The 21318-nt window shown below is 38.8% G+C and overlaps 1 protein-coding gene across 2 annotated transcripts in view; it reads right to left on the reverse strand.

The window, feature by feature from the left end:
• Positions 1-21318, reverse strand: part of DIP2C (disco interacting protein 2 homolog C) — a 369519-nt gene continuing 348201 nt past the window's right edge. For both annotated transcript variants that reach the window (XM_032234885.1, XM_032234886.1), the window contains 7 exons: positions 20535-20705; positions 10992-11053; positions 7734-7791; positions 6452-6526; positions 5384-5558; positions 4593-4716; positions 1-3318 (listed from right to left, as the gene is read on the reverse strand). In XM_032234885.1, coding sequence (XP_032090776.1) covers positions 3066-3318; positions 4593-4716; positions 5384-5558; positions 6452-6526; positions 7734-7791; positions 10992-11053; positions 20535-20705 — 918 coding nt within the window. In that variant the 3' untranslated portion in view covers positions 1-3065. The remainder of the gene's footprint in view (positions 3319-4592; positions 4717-5383; positions 5559-6451; positions 6527-7733; positions 7792-10991; positions 11054-20534; positions 20706-21318) is intronic.

Genomic DNA, 21318 nt, shown 5'->3' on the forward strand with positions numbered 1-21318 from the left:
ATGATTTTGTCTGACTTCAAAAGCACAAGTTCACAAGACAAACAGTTTATACATTCTCATGAATGGTTTATCTACAGTACAATTTCTAATACAGAGCAATCTTTCCTTATTGCTGAATCTGATGGTTACATATGGTTTTTTTTTATTTTTCTCTTCACTTGCATGACAAAACTAGGATAATTCAGTTTACATTTACTGTCCTAATTTTTTAAAGAGTTGAAACGACCGGCAGGTTGCCGAAGCGATCACGCTTCCCCAGGAGTGGAAAGTTGTCTTAAGTGAAGGTTAAAAGAGAGGCAGTCGCAAAGCGACAGCTGGATTTGTGTCAGCGATAGCAGCGATGTCACATGTTAGTTCATACATGGCAGTTAGGCTCATGATCAAGTCGTGTGAACTTTGTAGCAACTTGACGTTCTACAAACAGATTGTATTTTTGATGGCCCCACACAGAACAATGTGTCAGAACTCTTCCCTATCCAGAGGTCTTTGAGACATGAAAAATATTCACAGGGCAAAGAAAATCTAGAAAAAGTTCATCTGAAACTTAAAATGCAAAAAAAAAATAAAAGAATCATGAAATACTCTGTATTATACACGGAGGCTACAAACCATTCCCATCTATTAAAGAAGAAAATAAAAGAGGATGGACTGGAACCCAAGGAAAACCTGCAAAGGTGCATCAAAATAATTCCATTCTATACGAGCTATAAGGATCCCGAGATGTTTATCCTACAACTCTGTTATGCATGCAAATTTCAATGGATGTTAAACAATTATTCCGAACCTGTAAAAAAAAAAACAAATTAAAAAAAAAGGTGTTCTTCCTCCTGGTTAATCTTCATCTTCTCATCAAGCATGGGTTGACCTGGGGATTACTAAAGGAAAATGAAATCAGCAAAGACGACAAGGAGAAAACCAGAAATGGGAGAGGCAGTCGATTTACCTGAAGAGATTTAAAAATGGCCAAAGATTTATATGATCCGAAGAGGAAACCAGAGCAAAAATCAGAGCAAGAGTGAAGGGTGGGAGAACAGAGAGGCAGCTGGGGATATGTGGTTTGATTCCCTTCGTTTCTTGCTCTATTGGCAGATGGAAGGATTGCATCACAGCATTTGAATTTCAGTCCCTCAGTTTGACAAACGTTAGCAGGTGCACTAAACTAGGCCAAATCACTTAGAGAGGATTTCTGGTTATTGCCCAATAACAAATAAGATACTTTTTCAAAGCAACAACTTTCTACAAAGGGTTAAATAGATGGACTCTCTCCTTGCCCAAATTAAACCAGACAGCAGAGAGACACTTCTTTTCTTTTTACGCCCTCCTCCCCCCCAAAAAAACCCTTGTGCAAAATGACCATCAAAAAGCTAACAAAAATTGTTCTTACCACAAGGGGGAAAAAAGCCCCATTAAAAAGTATTAACAAAAATGAAAGTTGAACTTGAAAAGAAAAAGATGACGATTATTGTGCATCAATATTATGCATCTAAGGAAAACAGTGCTATACTTCAAACCTGCCTTTTCTAACATCTAAGAAGTGTATGAACATACATGCCAACATTTATGGTCACCTCGATGGTCAAGAATAGTATTCTTTGTAGTGCACTGTTCAAGTCTTTGGCCACATGTCGATCTGCTGTGGGAAGAGTCATGATAAGCAGGTCCTCTCCTGGTTTAGTTATCCTACCAGGGGCATCCTGTAGTCCCTTCCCAAGAGACTAGCCAAGACTTTAAGGCCCTTCCAATTCAGCCTTCATTCTTGAGAACTGCAGCACCATCGGAGGAAAAGGATGGTGGAGGAGAAAGCAGGGCCCTTGTGGGGAGCTAAAGCAAGTTTGGGGGAACAGCCAGCTGGGAGAGTTGGGTGGGCATGGCCTCCTAATCCCAGGCTCCTAAAGGGACTGCTTTACCTCTTGCCATTGGTCTGAGCAAGACAAGAAGTCTGCGACCTTGAAATCAACTCACTGCCTTGCAAGCGGCAGCAAATTTGTATCTGCTGGTATATGGAAGATTCTTTTAGGTGGGGGCACCGCGCAATCGAGAACTGCTGTTTTCCCCCTAAACGTTTGTGAATAATGTTCATTATCTACAGTGGGAAAAGAGACACCATGCAAGTGATGAGTACTGCATCATTTTAAAACTTTAAATTCTTTTTTTGTCATTAGTGAATTTATATTTCATATATATATATTTTTGATGTGATACTATCCACTCAAGATAATACAACCTTTTGTTTTTATATTAGCAAACATTGCAAGAGTTTAATATTCTTGAATGCTTCTCTTTTATACTTCTAAAGAGATCAAAATAAATTAAAGGTTTTGTACATAATTACAGAAGTAGTTAACTTATTTTATCTTTTTAGTTTAGTACAAAGATATCTGCAAGTTCATTGCCGAAATACACCTTATTTATAAAGATCATTCTAACACTAATAATCAAAGGCTTTTTTTTTACCTCTGAACTTCAGCATTTCCAGGAGAGAAAGCTGTTAAAAAGTCTAATTTGAGAAGGTGCTGTTTTGAGCATTTTTTTTCCTCGTACCTCAGTGTAGTTTCCTTGGCGAATGGAATAGAAAACATCTTAAAATTAGTAATGGATTCATAAATGAGAAAAGTTTGATTTTATACAGGCATTTTTAAAAAGAAGCAAACCAAAACAATTCAGTCATATTATGAGCTGTTCAAAAATATCCATGTGTGGGTGAATGGCTAGGTGGGGGCAGATTTAAAAAAAAAAAGCTATTCAGTTTAACGTAAGATACAAAGCCTATTACTTAGAAAGCAGTATTCATCCCAATAAGCAAAAAATAATCTTATTTTAAAAAGTCTAGTAATGGGCTTTCCAACAAACCGAAGGCAGTACCCCAAAGTCCTTCTGTGCTAAAATGTAGTGGTAAAAGAAACACATTTCACATTTTTATGTCCTGCCAATAATGGGTACTTCAATAAATCCTAAGAGAAAGAGTTCCATTCTGAAGACCGTTACTTGTACATTGTTTAGTGTACATAAAAAAAGTGTTTTATACATCTAGAGTCCAGTCCATGGGAAACCTTAAAGATATAAGACTACATATTATAGGCCACATAGATCGGATCTAACTGGTCTGCCAAAAATCCATCTCGTAGGTGCATTCGCTGCTTTTCTCCACGGGAGTTGATAGGGATGACTCCAACGTCCACTACCACCACGACCCCAACAATCAGATAGTGTTCCTCCAGGACCACATTGGTGACCAAAGGAACAAGGTCTAAGGCTTCTTGCTCTGATCCATCCAGTTCAACGACAACAACCAACAAATTTGTCCAGGTAAACACCGCACTGGAAGGTGATGGGGAAAATTATATCAATACACTCCATGCGTGGGAAAGAGGAGAGAGCGAGCCAACATAATTATTGCACTACTTGGGAAGGATAATTCTAACCTGTAAAAATGTATTGACAATACATGTCAACTTTGAAATGGATCTGATTTTATAGAGGGCAGAGAAGAGAATTTTCAATCAGTTTGGCTAAATTTCCTGGAATTGTTCAATGCCATCCATTTCTATATCTATATCTAAATTCCAGAAATTATACTTATATATACACCGTATTTTTCACACTATAAGACGCACCTGACCATAAGATGCACCTAGGTTTAGAGGAGGAAAACAAGTAAAAAAATGTGAATATGGAGCGCTGTCTCACTGTGAATATGGAGCGCCGAATATAGAGCAGCAGTGTAGTGAGGGCAGGAGGCGGAGCCTGAGAGGATCACAAATAGGTGTCCTCTCATATTGACTCCTGCACTCCGGCGGAGTTTAGCACTGTAAAAGAACTCCGCCGCCGCGGACCAGCTGCGATATTCACTCTATAAGATGCAGAGACATTTCCACCCACTTTTGGGGGGGGGGGGAAGTGTGTCTTATGGAGCGAAAAATATGGTATATGTAGTAATATAATTTAAACACTTTTAAGACATTATTTTTTTTAAAGAGCAAGCAATACATACACACATACACACTATTGCTTGCCCTTTAAAAAATTAATGTCATGGACAGTGTTTATATTTGTGATTATATTAGCTTATTTGGTTTGATAAACTGTTTTCCATCTTTCATTAATAAAGAAAAAGAAAGCAACATAGGCATTGAATTCATCAATTCATGCTAAAATGTAAACCAATTTGTTTAATCTGTAATGCAGAGCTCATGGTGGCTATTTTCATTAATGGAATTGTCCCTAACTGCTTTTTGGGGGAAATACACAAATCCTGAATGCAAATGAAAAATAAATATATTCCTGGTTCCCGAAACTTTGATGAGCTGTTTAAATCACCAATCCTGCTGGCATTTTCTTCTCTTCTGAATAACCCAAATGACACATCATCATTGACTAACAAACTTATTTCATTCATTCAATGATTAACATGGTTACCCAACCTACAAATGTGACTTTGAGCAACTAACAAAAAAATAAGAATGTCAAGCAAAAAAATTGCAAGTGGTGCAAGAGAACGGGATCCAAGTGAATTTGTATCCAAACAAAGAGATGTGGCATTCTTCAAACAAATGCAAGCACTCATACAGCGAAACCCGTACCCCTGTACTTACCATTCCGTAATGCTTTTGTGTGCTCTAATTACTGATGTCTCTATATCTATGGGATGATACCGCATTCCTCGCAGTTCCATGGCTTCATCTAATGCACCTACTACGTAAAGTGCATCGTGTCGTTCTGACATCATAGGAGGAAAAAGGAAAACAGAAATAGTTCATTATACAAAACCACCAGTGACAGTGACAATAGAATGATCTAATACTGAATTTAAAGTTGTTTTCTTTAGGAAAAGCTTTTCACAACCTGGCTTGGAATTCTGGGAATGGGACCTAGAAGGGCTGGCAGGGTGTGTGGCTGGGGGTGGCCATGGTCATGGTGGTTGTGGCTGGGTGGGTGTGACACAGGACTCATGTCGGGAGGGGCACCTGTGATGGCCAAGTGCTAAGGCAGGGCTTCCCTGGGACCCTCCCTCATTCTTATTGTACAGATAATCTCGAGGCCAAAACTGGGGTGTGGGAGGGCCACATGTGGCACCCCACACCCCATTTTTGTTAGCAGAGGCACTGTGGGCCAATCCTTTGCTATTTCCAGGTTGGCTCCCTCCCACATCCAGCCCGTGGGCCTTGAGTTTGACACCCTTGCAAAAGAAGGTCTGTGTAAAGTAACTCCTTCTAGCCAAAGCATATCATCCGTCTCATCCTTTATACAGTCCAGGCATGGTTGCATTAGTTGATGTAAACAACAGAACTGCTGAGAAAATATTGCATAATGTACTGCAACTATGTGCCACTCCCCAAAAGCTGTGCTGGGTACCTCATTTTCAAAACTTAACCAAAGAGCCTACCCCCATTTGCATCTGTAAGTTCTGTTCTCCTCAAGAATCCCAGGTAGCCAGTCCGTGCCCAGATAGTTTGTGTGTCTCCAAAACTCAGTCTTGAGTTAAAATGATCTGATTGTAGGGATTCATCACCATAGATTGTAAAATATCCGCTGGCGTTGTGGGCACTGTGAACCCATATCTATGTGAAACAGGAACAAATAAGTTTTAATTGCAGGAAAGCGTCTTTTGCTTCAAAAGGTTTTAAACCTTTGGTCTTTCCATGAGAGGCCTTCACTAAAAGGAACACCAATTTACTTTCAGATAAGTTAAGGTTTAAGAATCACTAGTAGCCTTTAATGTGGATCCCAATTATGTTATGGTTTCTCAAGATTAACACATCTTGCAAAATTTGGCATTTCCCCTCCCTCCCCCAACATATCACATGAATTCAGGCAGAAGTTTTTTAAAAAGCAGCTGTAAAAACAGCTAACCAACAATAACCATTGCAGTCAGTGGTGGGTTCCTACCGGTTCAGACTTGTTCGGCTGAACTGGTAGTGGTTTGGCGGCCTGGGTCGCTGGAACTGGCAGCGACCCAGGCTTGCCACGTCCCTGAACTGGTTCTCTGGATGGTGGTGTAGGTGGTGCTGCCATCTTGTTTTTTGTTTCTGCGCATGCACAGAACAATTTTTATTGCACTGCACATGCAGTGCACATCAAGCGCGCAGCAAACCAGCAGTAGTGACTGCTGGAACCCACCCATGGTTGCAGTGGGTGAGTACTGTCAAAAACCATGCATTCATCTGCAACTATGAGCTGCATGTACAGCAGGTGTTTTCCTGGAGTACCATCTGATTAAATATAGCCAAAATAGAAAGAAAGAGAAGGAATAATCTTAGAAAAAAAATTAATGACTCTTAACTATGACAATGCAAAGTAGAAACTGCCTATCATTAATTCACACATATTCATTAAGCTGTGTGATATAACACCTGCTAGATTAGGCTGCCCAAATAATGATATGAGAAAAAGGAGTTGACCTGTAATCAAGTCCTCTCATTCAGCCCTGACCTTGGCACAGTGTGGGACTTACCTCTCCAAGATGAGAGTCACCAAGGGGACCCTTTGTTTCTGGATTAGCAATAATGATACGAACGCCAGGGAGGATCTATTGAAAGACAAAATGAGTCATATTTTGTCAAGAGCCAGGTTGTTTCACGCAACAACAAAACTTCCCTGCCTCGTTTCTGAAGTCTTTAAGAAACGCAGCAGGCTTCCCAAAAGGAAAGTTAGGTGCAACTTCCTCAAGGAAAGTGACACCATACTCAAGCTTTTTAAATTCATTATTGTGAATTAGCTCTTCACTAAGGAGGATGACTCATCAGTCTTGGTGTTTTCACTTGTGCCCAAAATTATGACCACCAGCAGTGCTAATGATCTGGAAAACATATGGTAAGCACGTATTCTGCATATATAAGGAAATAGATACAATTACTTACAATGAGTTCCCTCAGGAATTATTGCCAATTAGCATAGACCAGAGAGGAGCCTTATGGAGCTCTGATGCACGATCTTTCCAAAATGTGAGGCGATAGTGAGGAGAATTATGGAGCTCAGCTCCAAATCCCAAATTCTCTGTTAATTCCTAATCATCCAATCAATCTGTTTTCCATATATTTTCTCTCACTCACACACACATCCATTGCAATGTATCAGGAAGATTACATAGCATCTTTCTTTCTTTCTTCCACACCCTACATAACTATTGAACTGCATTCTCACATTTCCCCCTATATCATTTCATTCACATTTCTTCCCAGTTGCAAAGTTTCCTTCCTCTCATTCATACATTTCATCTCATTCGCACGGTTTCATTCAGCTTTTCTACCATGGAGAGTTGAGAAAAATGGGCATTCTCTTTCTTTGTGAGACAATAGGTAAGGAAAAGCAGGATATATTAAACCTCCAGAGTTGCATGTGTCCTTCAGACCAGTTTGACCACATGTGATACAGATAATATTGATACAGATGGATGAAAAGCTTTGATATAAATGATTTTTGCCAACTTGAGGAAGTCCAGGTGGTTTAGATTTAACCCCGGGAAGACTAAAGGTATACTTGAGACACCATCGAATAACTGGAGATATTGATCTTTAATAGCGAGAAAACATTTTTATTTATTTATTTATTTAAAAATAAAAGATAGCAAGAAACCATAATGAATTCACTCATTTCAGAATCCTAAATTTCTAGAACTTAATAATATGCATGGCTCTGCACGTTCTCGGTGTAAATAATCATATATCTGCATGCATATAACCCCCTTAATTGTTTAATCACTCCATTCAGATGGTTAAGAATTTATATATTTTTACCTTTCCTGATTCCATGAGAGGCAAACTATGGGGAGATCCTCTTTCTACTAAACGCACTCTGAAAATTAAAAAAAAAAAGGATTATGAATGAACAAAAACTGCAATACCATATGTACGTACAATTACACCTCTTAAGTACATGAATTTCAGTGTTAGTTTGCCCAATTGCTTTCTATTTGCTAAAGGGAAGATCCAGCTTAAAAACAAAACAAAACTACAGTCCCTTTCCTGCTTACTGGACAGGGCTACTGGACACAACTTGAATTACTTTCAAGTCAGGATGCACTGACTGAAATCCCAACCTGTGCATAGCCCAACAACCTTGTATTGTGATTAAGGGTGTTATTTAAATGTAAAGCAAGCCAATTTAACTAGCAGGAAACAGAATTGGTAGGACCATTGTGCCCAGAGACAGCTTCCCATTATGTGTGTTTGCATGTGTGTGCATTCAAGTTCTTTCATCCTTTTGTTCAGAGACAATCTGTGTTCACTTCTGGGTTAGCTTAGTTCAGGGGTCGGCAACCTTAAACCCTCAAAGAGCCACAAAGGTCCTAACTGGAAGCCCCTCTTTCAATTCTGGAGCTGACCAGAAATCTACTTCCCCCACCACAGAGTCTCCTCTTAGCACAGTGTCCTTTTTCCTTTACCTGTTCTAACCAAAAGCCCTAACAATTGTGGAGCTAACCGGCGACAGGGAGCCGCAGCAGAAGGATAAAAGAGCCACATGCGGCTCCAGAGCCAGGAGTTGCTAACCCTTGGCATAGTTCGTTGTCCTTGCTTCTTTCTAAGTAGGTCTCCTAGAAAGCCTTCAACATCAGATTACATTCAGAATTACAGAGGTCCTTCTGGGCATCTCTCATTTATCAGATCTTTGTCAGATCCCACTCAGGCAGTTAGCAAAAGATTGAAAAAATGGTTGCCTGTGGTGTCTATGGGTGCAAAAAGTCAATAGGGAACAGAAAACCACATAATTTAGAGTATGTCCTCTTTTTATGTGCATGCAATAAAAAAACCTGTTTTAAAAACCCTCAACCTTAACAAGCCAAGCAAAATTGCTTTCTTTTCAAGCTGAGATTTTGAGAAATTGTCATGAATTGCTAATTCAATGTTTCTCAACTTTGGCGACTTTTAAGACATGTCAACTTCAGCCCCCAGAATGATCAACAGATTTTTAAGTTAACAAGATAGAAAAACACTGGGCTATGTGGAATTCCTCAGTCAGAGGAACTCAGGATAGTTAAAATATTGCACTAAATTGTTATTCCTAAAGAGGGAAGAGGGCATTGTTAAATACACTGGGAAGAATATCAACAGCATTACATTAAAATTTGTTTAATACATTTAATTTTTGCCAGGGATGGGCTAGTACAGGTTTGTTCGGGTTCGGGAGAATCCATAGCTAACATTATGGCTGGTTCAGAGAACCTCCAAATCCCACCCCTGGCTGGCCTCTCCCCTCCCCGGAGTCTCCATGCGGCCCATTTTGGATGCGAGTTAAGTGCAGGCCCCACACGGAGGTTCAGGGACAGGGGAAAATGGGCGTCCTGGACAGAGCAGGTAAAGGAAGGGTTAGACCTAAGAGAACACAACACTTGAATAGAACAAAGAACAGTTGTTGCTGCTGATATTTTTTCACTGTACCTCAGCTGCATCTAGAGCTGCTCAATTCTTTTGCCAGGATAGACTATTAATCTATGTGAAATTGCTTCCTGACCTTGTAGAATATGTAGCTTTTGTACACCGGAGCCAGAAAAAGAGGAATAAAAGGAGTAATTTATATTTATATACTCCTTCAAAGCAGCAGTTTCTCAAACAGGTCAATCTGAACATTGACTTTTCTTTGACATCCCCGCAATTCCTTTGAAAAATAATATTGGTTTTAATAACTATTTATTAAATAATTACATAGCATGCTTTCCCTACAAAGCTAAAGATTGTTATGTAGGAGGTTACAAACAGCAACTAGGTTGAAGAGATGGTGCTCCTCACGCTCAAGTTCCCGAGCTTTGTGTTTCAACTGGGATTGAATTCAGTGCCCATTTCATTGTACCACCTGAGACTGCGTTCAACACTGGCCTGAGAGATTTGCAGAACAGAGGTTAAGAAGAGATGGCCCCACATTTTTGAGAACAATCAAGAAATGTACTAATATAAATTTACAAATGTAACCCCTCCCCCCCCAAACCAAAACAAATATAGAACTGTTGTGTAGTGTTTTGGATCCAAATGCTTTTGGGAGCAAACCAGTGCCCAGGTAGCATTTCTCATTAACCAGGAATAGCCATTTTCCTCCTGTATTCTGGCCCCTTTCCCCTTTGAATCCCATTCTAAGCCTTTCTCTCAACCGTATCCACTTGGCTTCAAACCAGTGGTAATTTTCCAATGAGATCAGAGCATACAGCTAAACCCTCCAATTAATTCTGTACAGAAAAGCAAGAGACCATCAAAAGTTGTTTTGTTCTTTTAATAAGGTCCCTCAAATGACTCCTATTTAGGTTCTACAGGCAAACATAATCACATGGAAGAGTGCATTTTTGTTTTTAAAAAGTATATTCACAAAAGGTTTATTCATCCAAGTTCCAAATCTCTCCTCTTACCTCACCACGTATTGGTCAGAGGTACACATGAAAATGAAGGCTACAATTTCAACAACTTCTACTGCACCTGTTGCTGCAAATGTCATCCCAACAGTAGAATTTGCATTTGCTAGGACTATAAGAGAGGCTAAGAAGCAGCTGTAAGTGGCACTGGCCATACTCTGGGATGCTCATAGATATAGGAAGAAAGAAGGTAGGAATATGTATTTATTCATTGGCTTTATGTGCTGCACATTTTAGCTGGAGACATCTCTCAGCACTTGCAAATATTAAAACCAAAAACATTACAAAGATAAAATAGTGATAACATTTATACTAAAAAAATATCATTGAGAGATTAAAAGTGGGGGGAGAGAAAGTAGCAAGAATACGACAGGGAGGGGTAGAATCTTCTCTTAGTCTATTAACTATCCCCAGAATGATACTCTCTATCCCCTCAAATTTGGACAGTTACTTACGAATTATGGACTATGATGAACCAATGTGCTTTTAATTTAATAATGAAGAAACGCCATCTGAAAATTCAGTTCTTTCAGGTAACTGCATTCCTTTCTTTTGTTATATTTTTTTAAAATATGCCTTTTACACTTATGGGAATAACACATAGTAATGTTCCTCACCTTCTAGTGTGAATTTTGCAAAATTAAAGTAAAACTTATACCTGTCATGTCTGAGAGCCCTCATGTCAACATACACAGTGGTTGGGTCTGGCCCAGATGTTCCCTGTAAAAAAAAAACATCTTTCAGTTAGCTTCTGAAATAATAGGTTGTTTTTGTTTCTACATTTTAATTATTGTTACAATTTTAAAACAGCAAATCCATTATACTGTCATGGTAAAAAAGAACAAGGAACATATTAGTACGTATGTGTATGTATGTGGAGATTTTATAATCTCTTTCTTGGCTTCTTCATTGGAGACATCATTTCTAGTTGCTCACCTTCCTGAAAAATGAGCCTCTATCTATCTATCTATCTATCTATCTATCTATCTATCTATCTATCTATCTATCTATCTATCTATCTATCTATCTATCTATCTTTCTATCTTTCTATCTATCTATCATCTATCTGTCTGTCTGTCTGTCTGTCTGTCTGTCTGTCTGTCTGTCTGTCTCTGTGTGTGTCTGTGTGTGTGTCTGTGTGTTCCAGCATAACTCTGGAAACCTTGAGCAATTTCAACCAAGCTTGGTACACAGATTACTTACTCTCTGGAAAAAAATACTGTGAGGGCATAAGACACCCCTAACACTGTTCTGTTAAGATACAGCCTATTGTGCCTTAAATGGCTTCTACTGTACTGCCTTAAAATGGCTTCTACTATATAGCGCAGTGGAGTTGCCACAGTAATGGCTTCACAGTACTCCACAAAGGGGCTCCCTCTGGTAAGGGGAAAAATCCAACATTGGAAATTATGTTTGGTCCAGACATTTTCCCCCCATAAATAAATACCTGGGCAACGCCGGAATATCAACTAGTGGGGAAAAAAGAATGGTGTCCAGGTTTGGCAAATTCTAAAGAAACAGAATTGGCTGAGAACAACACAGCCTGCAAAGGTTCAAGATTAAATTTCCTGAGACACAGATGCAAAGAGCTTTATGTAAAGTTGAAAATGTTCTAAAGCAAGATATTTGATACCTACATATAGAAATTGAGGAAGCACAACCAGTTATTTTATTACTTTAAAACATATTATATTTTTTTAAAAACAGCCGCCTAATTTGTTCGTGGCCATTTCACCCGCAATGCAGTAATTCTCTCTATGAACCCATGTGTATGGTCTTTACAGAAGACTTCTTTCTATGCGAAGAATAGGTTCACATGCTACATTGAACCATTGTTTGTTGCTTGGGATCACGCAAGCCAAAAACATGATTTACAAGTTACACAGGCTGAATTTACACTGAATGCTAAATGAATAAACTGGCTTAGTATATCATGTGAAGTAGCCTAAGAGAGACTTGCACCTCAGTGCAATTAAAAAGAAAAACTAAAAGCATGTTGATCTGAGCTAAATACAATACAATGCAGGACAGATTATTTGGATTAGAAACCAAATGCATTAAACCACATTGCTTTCTAACCACCTTCAGGTCTATTGCAACACTGGCAGTGCAAAGTCACTTCACATGTCTGGAGAGGCTTTAAGACTTAAAGTGCCCAACTTGCCCTGTGCAACTGGCCAAAAATGTGCATTTAAGGAAAGGCACATTCTTATTGGTTCATTTTACAGTATATATTCTGTTGATGGAAACTCCTAAATCTGGATATGTCAGCTCAATTGCTATGGTGGGGGAAAATTGGAGAGGATGTTATATGTACTGCCTTGAACTCCTGGGCAATAAAGAAATGATAAACTATCTACAAATGTTTTGTAGATGTCTACAGGACATCTACAAAAATAAAGTAGGCCGACACAATGTTGAAGAAGAATGGATATTGAACTTGGATTCTTGAATTTTGAGGCTGTTCTTTGGCACTTTATTTCTTGGCACCCCTTTTTAAAAAACAAAATCAGGTTCTATCCTAAGGAAAACAGGAGGCATCTAAAAAATGTACTAAACATTGACCAGAATCCCATCACCAAGAGAAGGGAAAGGAGGGCAAGAGAAAATTATAGGAGGGTATCACTAGGCAACTTGGCATAATGTCAACACGTTATATTCTTGTGTTGGCATCCAGAGTTACAGCACAGCTCTCAGTGTACTAATATATTCAGCTGCAAACTAACAGACCAGTACTCAGAGTGGAGAAGCCCATTACCATTATTAACAAAGAGGAAGAGTGGGAGAGAGAAGCGCGCTATAAATACAGGTAGTCCTCAACTTACAACCACAACTAAACCCAAACTTTTTGTTGCTAAATGAGACACTTAAGTGAGTTTTGCCTCATTTTACAACCTTTTTTGCCACAGTGGCTAAATAAATCACGGCAGTTGATAAGTTAGTAATCCGGTTGACTGATGACCCTGGGACACAGCAATGGTCATAAATACGAACCAGTTGCCAAGCACCTGAATTTTGATCACAAGATGATGGAGATGCTTCAAAGATCGTCACTGTGAAAAACAGTGATAAGTCACATACAGTGCCCTTGTAATGTTGAACTGTCACTAAATGAACTGTTGTTAAGTCGAGATTACCTGTATTACACTAGGAACTGTTTTCATGATTGACCAGAAGCAGTTTATAAAGTTCAATTGTTTCCATTTGTAGGGTCATCATATCTGGGTGTTGTTTTTTGGGACACATTCCCAAGTATGTGATGAAGTGTTGATTGACTCTGGATGAAGACTATATCTGGATAACAGCTGTTAATTATTTCATTTCTTTCACAGAATTTTATTTCCTGGCCAATTCTGGCTATTGCACTGAATCGCACTGAACCACGTGTACACATCAAACATGTGTACATCCCCACTTAAAGTTTTCCAGATTCCGTCTAGTCTGTCCATTGCCATGTGGATATTTTACGGATCAGGTAAATTCCCTACCTGCTCGCCCAGTTTCCCCAGCCCGTGCGGCTACAGCAGCAGGAATAGGGGGAGATGGGGAGAAGGAGAGACAGTAACACATGGGGAAAAAAAAACAATTATGAAGATAATAATAATTGAAAAAGAAATGGAAGTTGAGAGGAAAATAAAGAGAATTATGCACAATGAGCATAATGAAATAAAAGGAAAAAAAACCCACGTCCAATATAAGGATTTTATAAACTATACGTTTTATTATTTAAAGACCTAGAAACGAAAATAAGATGGAAGTGCCATTTTAATAGAGCAAACAGGAGAAGCAGACATATGTAGACTTTCCAATTTTTAACAAACAAAAGTTCAGCAATTTAAGAAACATTATAAATAGTATTGTTTGAGAGCCTTGTGTGAAACTCTACTTTTCAGATGAAACGGTGCCATACTATACCTTCACATTTTGATAATCGCCATTACATTTTTCAAAAGATTAAAACGAAATGGAACACTCCTTTGTTAAGCCTGAAAAGCACATCTGGGTGTACAGGAAGGAACAAGTCATCCATCTTGAAAGGAACGCTCAGCTCCTACTTTTCAATGGATAATTCTATCATGACCACCTGCCTTCCGTCACACACAAGTTTGCCTCTATGAATGAAATGGAGCCAGGAAGTTCTCTGTTCCCCGAACTGAAGCATAAATTTGCTAAGAAATTTCATTTATAAGGATGCTACTTCCTAAGGGCAAAAATGGTACACTCATATCCTTTGCTTCATTGTAAGGGAAGGCAGACTACTAGAGCATAAAATCAGCTCCATGGGGAGTCTGAGACTACTTTTATTGTAACAAAATCTTGCAAGTCTGATTGTGCTGTATCTCCTCCTCCTTCTCTTTATATGTCAGCAAATTAGGGAGGCATCTACTGAGACACTTCTAAATGTTATTGTCAGATTCAGGTTAATGTCAGGGTTCCAAGTAACACCCCTAATGAAAGAAGACTTCCTCAATGTTCCATTTTAATAGAGATGTCATATTGGCACATCTGGAAAAACCTGAATCTGAAAACTTCCAGGTTTTCCCCACCCAAAAGAAAGTTCACACCTCTGCCCCAGAACCCACATGTCCATCACATGGTCCAATCAGGCCCCATCCCAATTGAAGATGTCTCCCAGTCACGCCACTCCAGGTGCAAGATGTCCTTAACTCTCTGAGAAAAGAATGTTATTTAGAATATATATCACCCATACTCCATATAATCCCCCTTCTCATTTTCCCACAGTAGAAAATGTCCAATGTAAAAGATGGCTTCCAGGTATGACAGTTATCTTGTTTTGAATTTTTTGGGTGGGGGCGCAATAGAGCCACTCTTGCAAGCTCATCTCTCCTCAATACATTTGCCATTTCTGCTTGTTGCAGTTCTACTATCCAAATCAATATATGTACAGCACAACCCTGCAATGTTTATTCAAGAATGGACTATATACAGGTAGCCCTCGACTTACAATGGTTCATTTAGTGACCATTCAAAGTTACAGCAGCACTGAAAAAAGTGAGTCACAATAGTTTTTCACACAACTGTTGCATCATCCCCCGTGGTCACATGATCAAAATTCAGATGCTTGGCAAAAGACTCAAAATTATGACAATTGCAGTGTCCCAAGGTCATGTGATCACATTTTCTGACCTTTTGACAAGTAAAGTCAAGGGAAAGGTGATTCACTTAACAACTGTGTTACTAACTTCACAACTGCAGTGATTCACTCAATAACTATAACAAGAAAGGTTATAAAATGGGGCAAAACTCACTCAATAAATATTTTGCTTAGCAACAGAAATGTTGGGTTCAGGAGGTTATATGTTGAGGGCTACCTGTAGATAAGATTGAATAATTTTCGAAGAAGGAAATTACACGATCTCCCATCATACAAAGTTTTGCATTGAACAAAGATCTTTTTGCAGGAAGTTCCTGGATCTATAATTAAAACACAGTTGAACACAGGAAAGATATAGCTGATCTACCAGAAACTATTCAGATCAGGAAATAAACTTCTAAGATCTGATTCTTGTGGAAAAGATGCACCTAGAAAACATCAGATTGTCTGTTGTTCTAGAATTTAAGTCAAGTATTCAAAGACAAATATTATTTGAATATGCTAATAGTCTGCAAATAGCAACATTCTCAGAATCGTGCATAAATAAATTATTTGCTGCTTCTTGATCACAAGTAAATTCTATCTGAATAATTAAAATAAAGATCAAGTTAGCAAGTTTAAAATGAAGTTTTTAATAGGCAAAGATCTATAGACTTTTGTGAATGGTATACTCTATAAATATTGTATATCATCAAATCGTATATCATCAAATCTTTTCTTAGATTATATATTTTACTAAGGACTGAAGTGTGATGGATTAAATCCAAAAAATCAGCTGTATTTTGATTCTACTGAAACTAATAAGGCAAATCAATCTGAATTCAAAATATTTTATTCAAAATAAAATAAATGTATTTTGCTTCATTTGAATCCAAGCCAGTAAATATATGTAAGGATGTAATGTTTTTAAAATCAAAATGGAAAATGGTAAGGATATCTTTGTATGGATATCCATTAAGTTCTGCATATAAGACAGTAATTTAATTGTGAACAGCTGATGTAAAAAAAATTATTTAGGAAATGTACATTTGTCTGTTTTTAAAGCAAAGTTTAAAACAATTTCTGGAGGCTTACTTTCCTGAAATTTGAAATTAAATGAAACTGGGAAAACCGCCTCTATTATCTCAACTTCTTAAAACATTAGTTCTACGTGGAACTAATGAAATCCTTCAGAGTAAGCATACTTTAGTATCTTCTGAATGTGGAATGGCTAATGTGTACATTTGGAATGCACATCAATCTGGAACAATCATTGTAATCTAGAACATTGTTCACAGCCAAGGCTTATGATCAGCGGTGGGATTCGACCAGTGTAACAACCGGTTCGCTGAGCATGCACTTTGCACTCACAGGCACACGCCAAACACATGTTCCGTGCATGCGTAGTGCATTTGAAAACAGCTCAAAAACTGACCTTCTACTGCAGCCCCAGTGAGTAAAACAGCTAAGGTGCGGAAATGCCCTCTGTTGCGCCTATTAGCTGGACTTCAAACAAAGGAAATATAGGACAGACTAATGTAGAGATGGATGGGCGGGGCCAACTGATCGCCAGAACTACCAATACACCTGAACCAGTCTGAACCAGCTGAATCCCACTCCTGCTTATGATCTCTTGAACAGTTTAGGCCATGATTAATACTCCTCAAAGAGACCAGAAGTTGCAAAGTTTCGGTTGACAGCTTTAGTAAGTTATTATAGTTTGGGCACATTACCACAGAGTAGTGGAATTATTCAGTTGTATATTATTTCTACAAAAATTCTATACACTGTGCAATATTAATATTTCTGATAGAAAATGAATAGTATGTTATTTTCATACCTAAAACTCCTAAGCTTTAAGATGTTCAGGCCACTAACCAGCTAATAAAGCCAATTCATCTTAGCTGTCACTGATTTTCAAATTTGGCAGGTTTATAATTGACAAGCATCATAGCACAATCTCCTTTCTCACTAACAAATGAAAATCTTAACATACTATATCCACAATGTAAGTGTTCTGGTATAATATCTGTATGTATGTATGCATGCATTCATGCATTCATACATGTTGCTAGTTTAGAATATTCTTTATTGCATTTTATTTATCATTTTTATGACCCACCCAAGTTAAAGATGCCAGAAATTATCATGAAATTTGGAATGAGAATAAACTGTATGACTTAAGTAAGTCAGGCCACGTTTGTATCCTCGACCCATTTTGCAATGATTTTGGTATTTTTCTGAGGCCAGTTTTAGAACTAAATGCAATGCCATCTAACTTTATAGAAGAAAAGAAGTATAGAAAAGAAAATCTAGTTATGAAAGTCAGAGGATTATAAAATCTTAGAATGCATTCAGGGAAATAGTGTAAAATCTGGCCGATTTTACACTATGGAAACATTTAAATGTCTGCTCACTTTACAATCTCCTCACCCTTGGCTAAATAAATATTTAGGGAATTGTTGCCCAGAGGTGCGCATATTTTTTAAAAAAATCATATTATGCAAAGAAGGATCACAAGCCATGTGATATCTCCAAGTGATGTGACTGTTGGAAACTGGAAACTAAAGTTACAAAGAAAAGAACTCCAACAGGTGACCAAAAGCTAATAGATATAGTTATATATGTAAATACTAAGGAACTACTTTTTTTTTTAAAAAAAAAATCCAAGTCATTCTTAATATGTGAAAATAAAATGAAGTGGGAAGATAGAAACCATCAGAAAACAAAAACTGGAACAGACAGCAGGAAAAGGTAATGTTTTCCCACCCAAATAAATTTTCATTTGAAATGGATGAGGTTCATCTCCAGTTCGGCATAGTGCAAAACATAATACAAGCCTAATTTATAAGACTGTAATAATAAAATGTTTATAAAGTTTATTCCAGTACTGTGACTGCAAATAGCTTTTTACTCTCTAAAACAGGATTACAGGGAATCCTCAACTTATAACTATTCATTTAACATCAATTTGAAGTAATGACGGTCTTGGAAAGGTTATTTTATGGCCTGTAAAGGTCTTCCGTTGCAAACTGTGCCCCCCCAGTCATGTGACTCTGATTAGGGTGCTTGGCAACCCTTTTGCACCAATCACCAGTCGCCAGGAACCCCACTCTCATGTGATTGCCATTTACAATCTTCTGTAAGTTACCAGCTCCCCCAGAAAGGCAATGGATAACTGGCAGGGCAGGTTGCAAGCTGTTGCCTCCTGCCAACAAGACTCCATCTTATGTTACTGTGGGGGGGCGCTCAGGATGGGACACTTAACTGAAAGAGCTCCCTACCAAAATCCAAGCACACAAAGAGTTGAAATTCTTTTGCAGAGAGCTCTTTCAGCCAGTCCCTCTAAATGAGAGGGCGCTAAAATTCAAGCAGCATTTTCAGCTCCCTTGAGTGGAAAGGCAGCATTGTAAGGTAAGGAGGACTAAGAGCCTTGGGGTTAGGGGGAGACTCTGGAAAGCCTGGAACAGGCAATGGTGAGTGTTTCTCCACTCAGGAGCTGAAAGTCCTGCTTTCAAGATTTGCAGGCTGTCTACGACTGCCTTTCCACTCAGCTTCTTGGATTTCATAGGGGGAATTGCTAGCTCCTTAATGGAGAGACACTCACAGGGGTGGGTTGCTACACCAAAGTTTTTGTGCAAGCACGCTCACTTTGCTCGCACACCAAATGTATACTCAGCGCTCGTGCACATGTACACCTAAAAAGATCTATACATGCACAGAAATTAGAAAAGGGGGGGAATTACATTTCTGCAATGGAGATTGTTTTGCGCATGCACAAAACCAAAAATCAAGATGGCGCCGCCAAAAACTAAACAGTTTGGGTGCATGGGGAACCAAGTTACTACCTACTTGGCCAAACCGGTCTGAACCAGTAGGAACCCACCTCTGGACACTCAGGCATGGCCTGCCTGGGGCTCTAGGATTCCCCCCACCCCCCTCCACCTTGAGGCGCCTCGCATTCCGACCTGGGATTCTGTCAAGTTAGTGAAGCAGACATGTAACACCACTTTGCTTAATAACCAAGATTCTGATCACAGTTGTGGTTATAAGGAAAGGAGTTATGATATTAATACTAAATTCTGTAATTTTTTCCCCTTCTGAACAATATAAACTTCCAGTTGGGTTCTACTTGAAAAACCATAGTGACTAGTACTTTAGATATGGGCACTTAATACATTTCTAACACTAGCCACAATAACTGAGTAACACTAGAGTGATTTTAAGGCACTACATATAGTCAAGTCCTAATTCTACTGACAAGATAAAAAATGTTTTTGATGTACCAAGCATAAAGATTTGGGATGAGCTTTACAACTTACAAATTAAGGAAAATTTATAAAGGTATTTACTGTATTGCTTTCATCCTGAGGACAGAATAAATGTTATAAATGTAATATAAAAATGAATTATGACTCATTAACAAAACCCCAAAAGGTGTAGGTTTGTAGTATGTAGAAGGAACATCTTTTTACACTTGCAATGATTAAGAAAGTAACTATCGTATTTTTCGGAGTATAAGACACACCTTTTTCCCTCAAAAAAGAGGCTGAAAAACTGGGTGTGTCTTATAGACTGAATTCAGTATTTTTTGCCTCCCGAAGCCCCGCCCCCTTCACCAAAATGGCCGTGCAGAGCCTGTAGAAAGCTTTCAGAGAGCTCCTGGGGGCTGGGGAGGGCAGAAATGAGTGAAAGATGGGCTGTTTTTGCTCAATTCCCCCCCAACCCCCCAGGAGTACTCTATAAGCCTCCTAAAGGCTATGCATGCAATTTTTTTGATAAAAAATGAAGCCATTTTTGCGAAAAACAGGCCATTTTTTGCTTGTTTTGAGCCCCCCACCCACCCACCAGGAGCATTCTAGAAGGCTATTCCTGCCTTTTGGGGAGGAAAAATGGGCCCGTTTTTGCAAAAAACGGGCTGCTTGGGGGAGGTTTGCAGAGTGCAAAACCCCCTTTTTTAAAAAATTTGCCTCTTATAATCCGGTGCATCTTATACTCCAAAAAATATAGTAACCATCTCAAGTAAAACCTGGTTGTTTTCCCTTAAAGAACGGAAGGGGCTGCTTTTACTATTTCTGCCAACAGGAGAGAGAGCGAGAGCCTTACCTGCAAACATATAGCCAAGTTAACTCTGCAGCCAAAGGATGTGCTGACAGCCCTGGGATGGAGGCCCAGATCTTTAAAAAGCTTTGAAAAAGATTGTGTCAGAGCTATTCGGGGTCGTTCTTCTGCCACAACCACACATGTCCGCACCCTTGACAAGTCCAGTCCCCTTGCCTGAAAACAAAGAACAAACTCAGGTCATCCCAAGGGTAGTGTTGACATTTGGACAGATGAAATAGCCAAGACATCAGAAGCAGAAATGAACTTTGGGTTACAAAACTAACTGTATTTTGGAATAAGTGGGGACATCATAGAATAGAATAGAATAACAGAGTTGGAAGGGACCTTGGAGGACTTCTAGTCCAACCCCCTCTGCCTAGGTAGGAAACCCTACACCACAAATGGTTATCCAATATCTTCTTAAAAACTTTCAGTGTTGGAGCATTCACAACTTGTGGAGGCAAGCTGTTCCACTGATTAATTATTCTGACTGTCAGGAAATTTCTCCTCAGTTCTAAGTTGCCTCTCTCCTTGATTAGTTTCCACTCATTGCTTCTTGTTCTACACTCAGATGCCTTGGAGAATAGTTTGACTCCCTCTTCTTTGTAGCTACCCATGTGATATTGGAACACTGATATCATGTCTCCCCTAGTCCTTCTTTTCATTAAACTAGACATACCCAGTTCCTGCAACTGTTCTTCATATGTTTAAGTTTCCAGTCCCCTAATCATCTTTGCTGCTCATCATAGCAAACATCATAGATGTTTTTGCCAAAGTTTCCAGGTTT

Source organism: Thamnophis elegans, chromosome Z (assembly GCF_009769535.1).
Source record: "Thamnophis elegans isolate rThaEle1 chromosome Z, rThaEle1.pri, whole genome shotgun sequence".
Classification (NCBI taxonomy): Eukaryota; Metazoa; Chordata; class Lepidosauria; order Squamata; family Colubridae; genus Thamnophis; species Thamnophis elegans.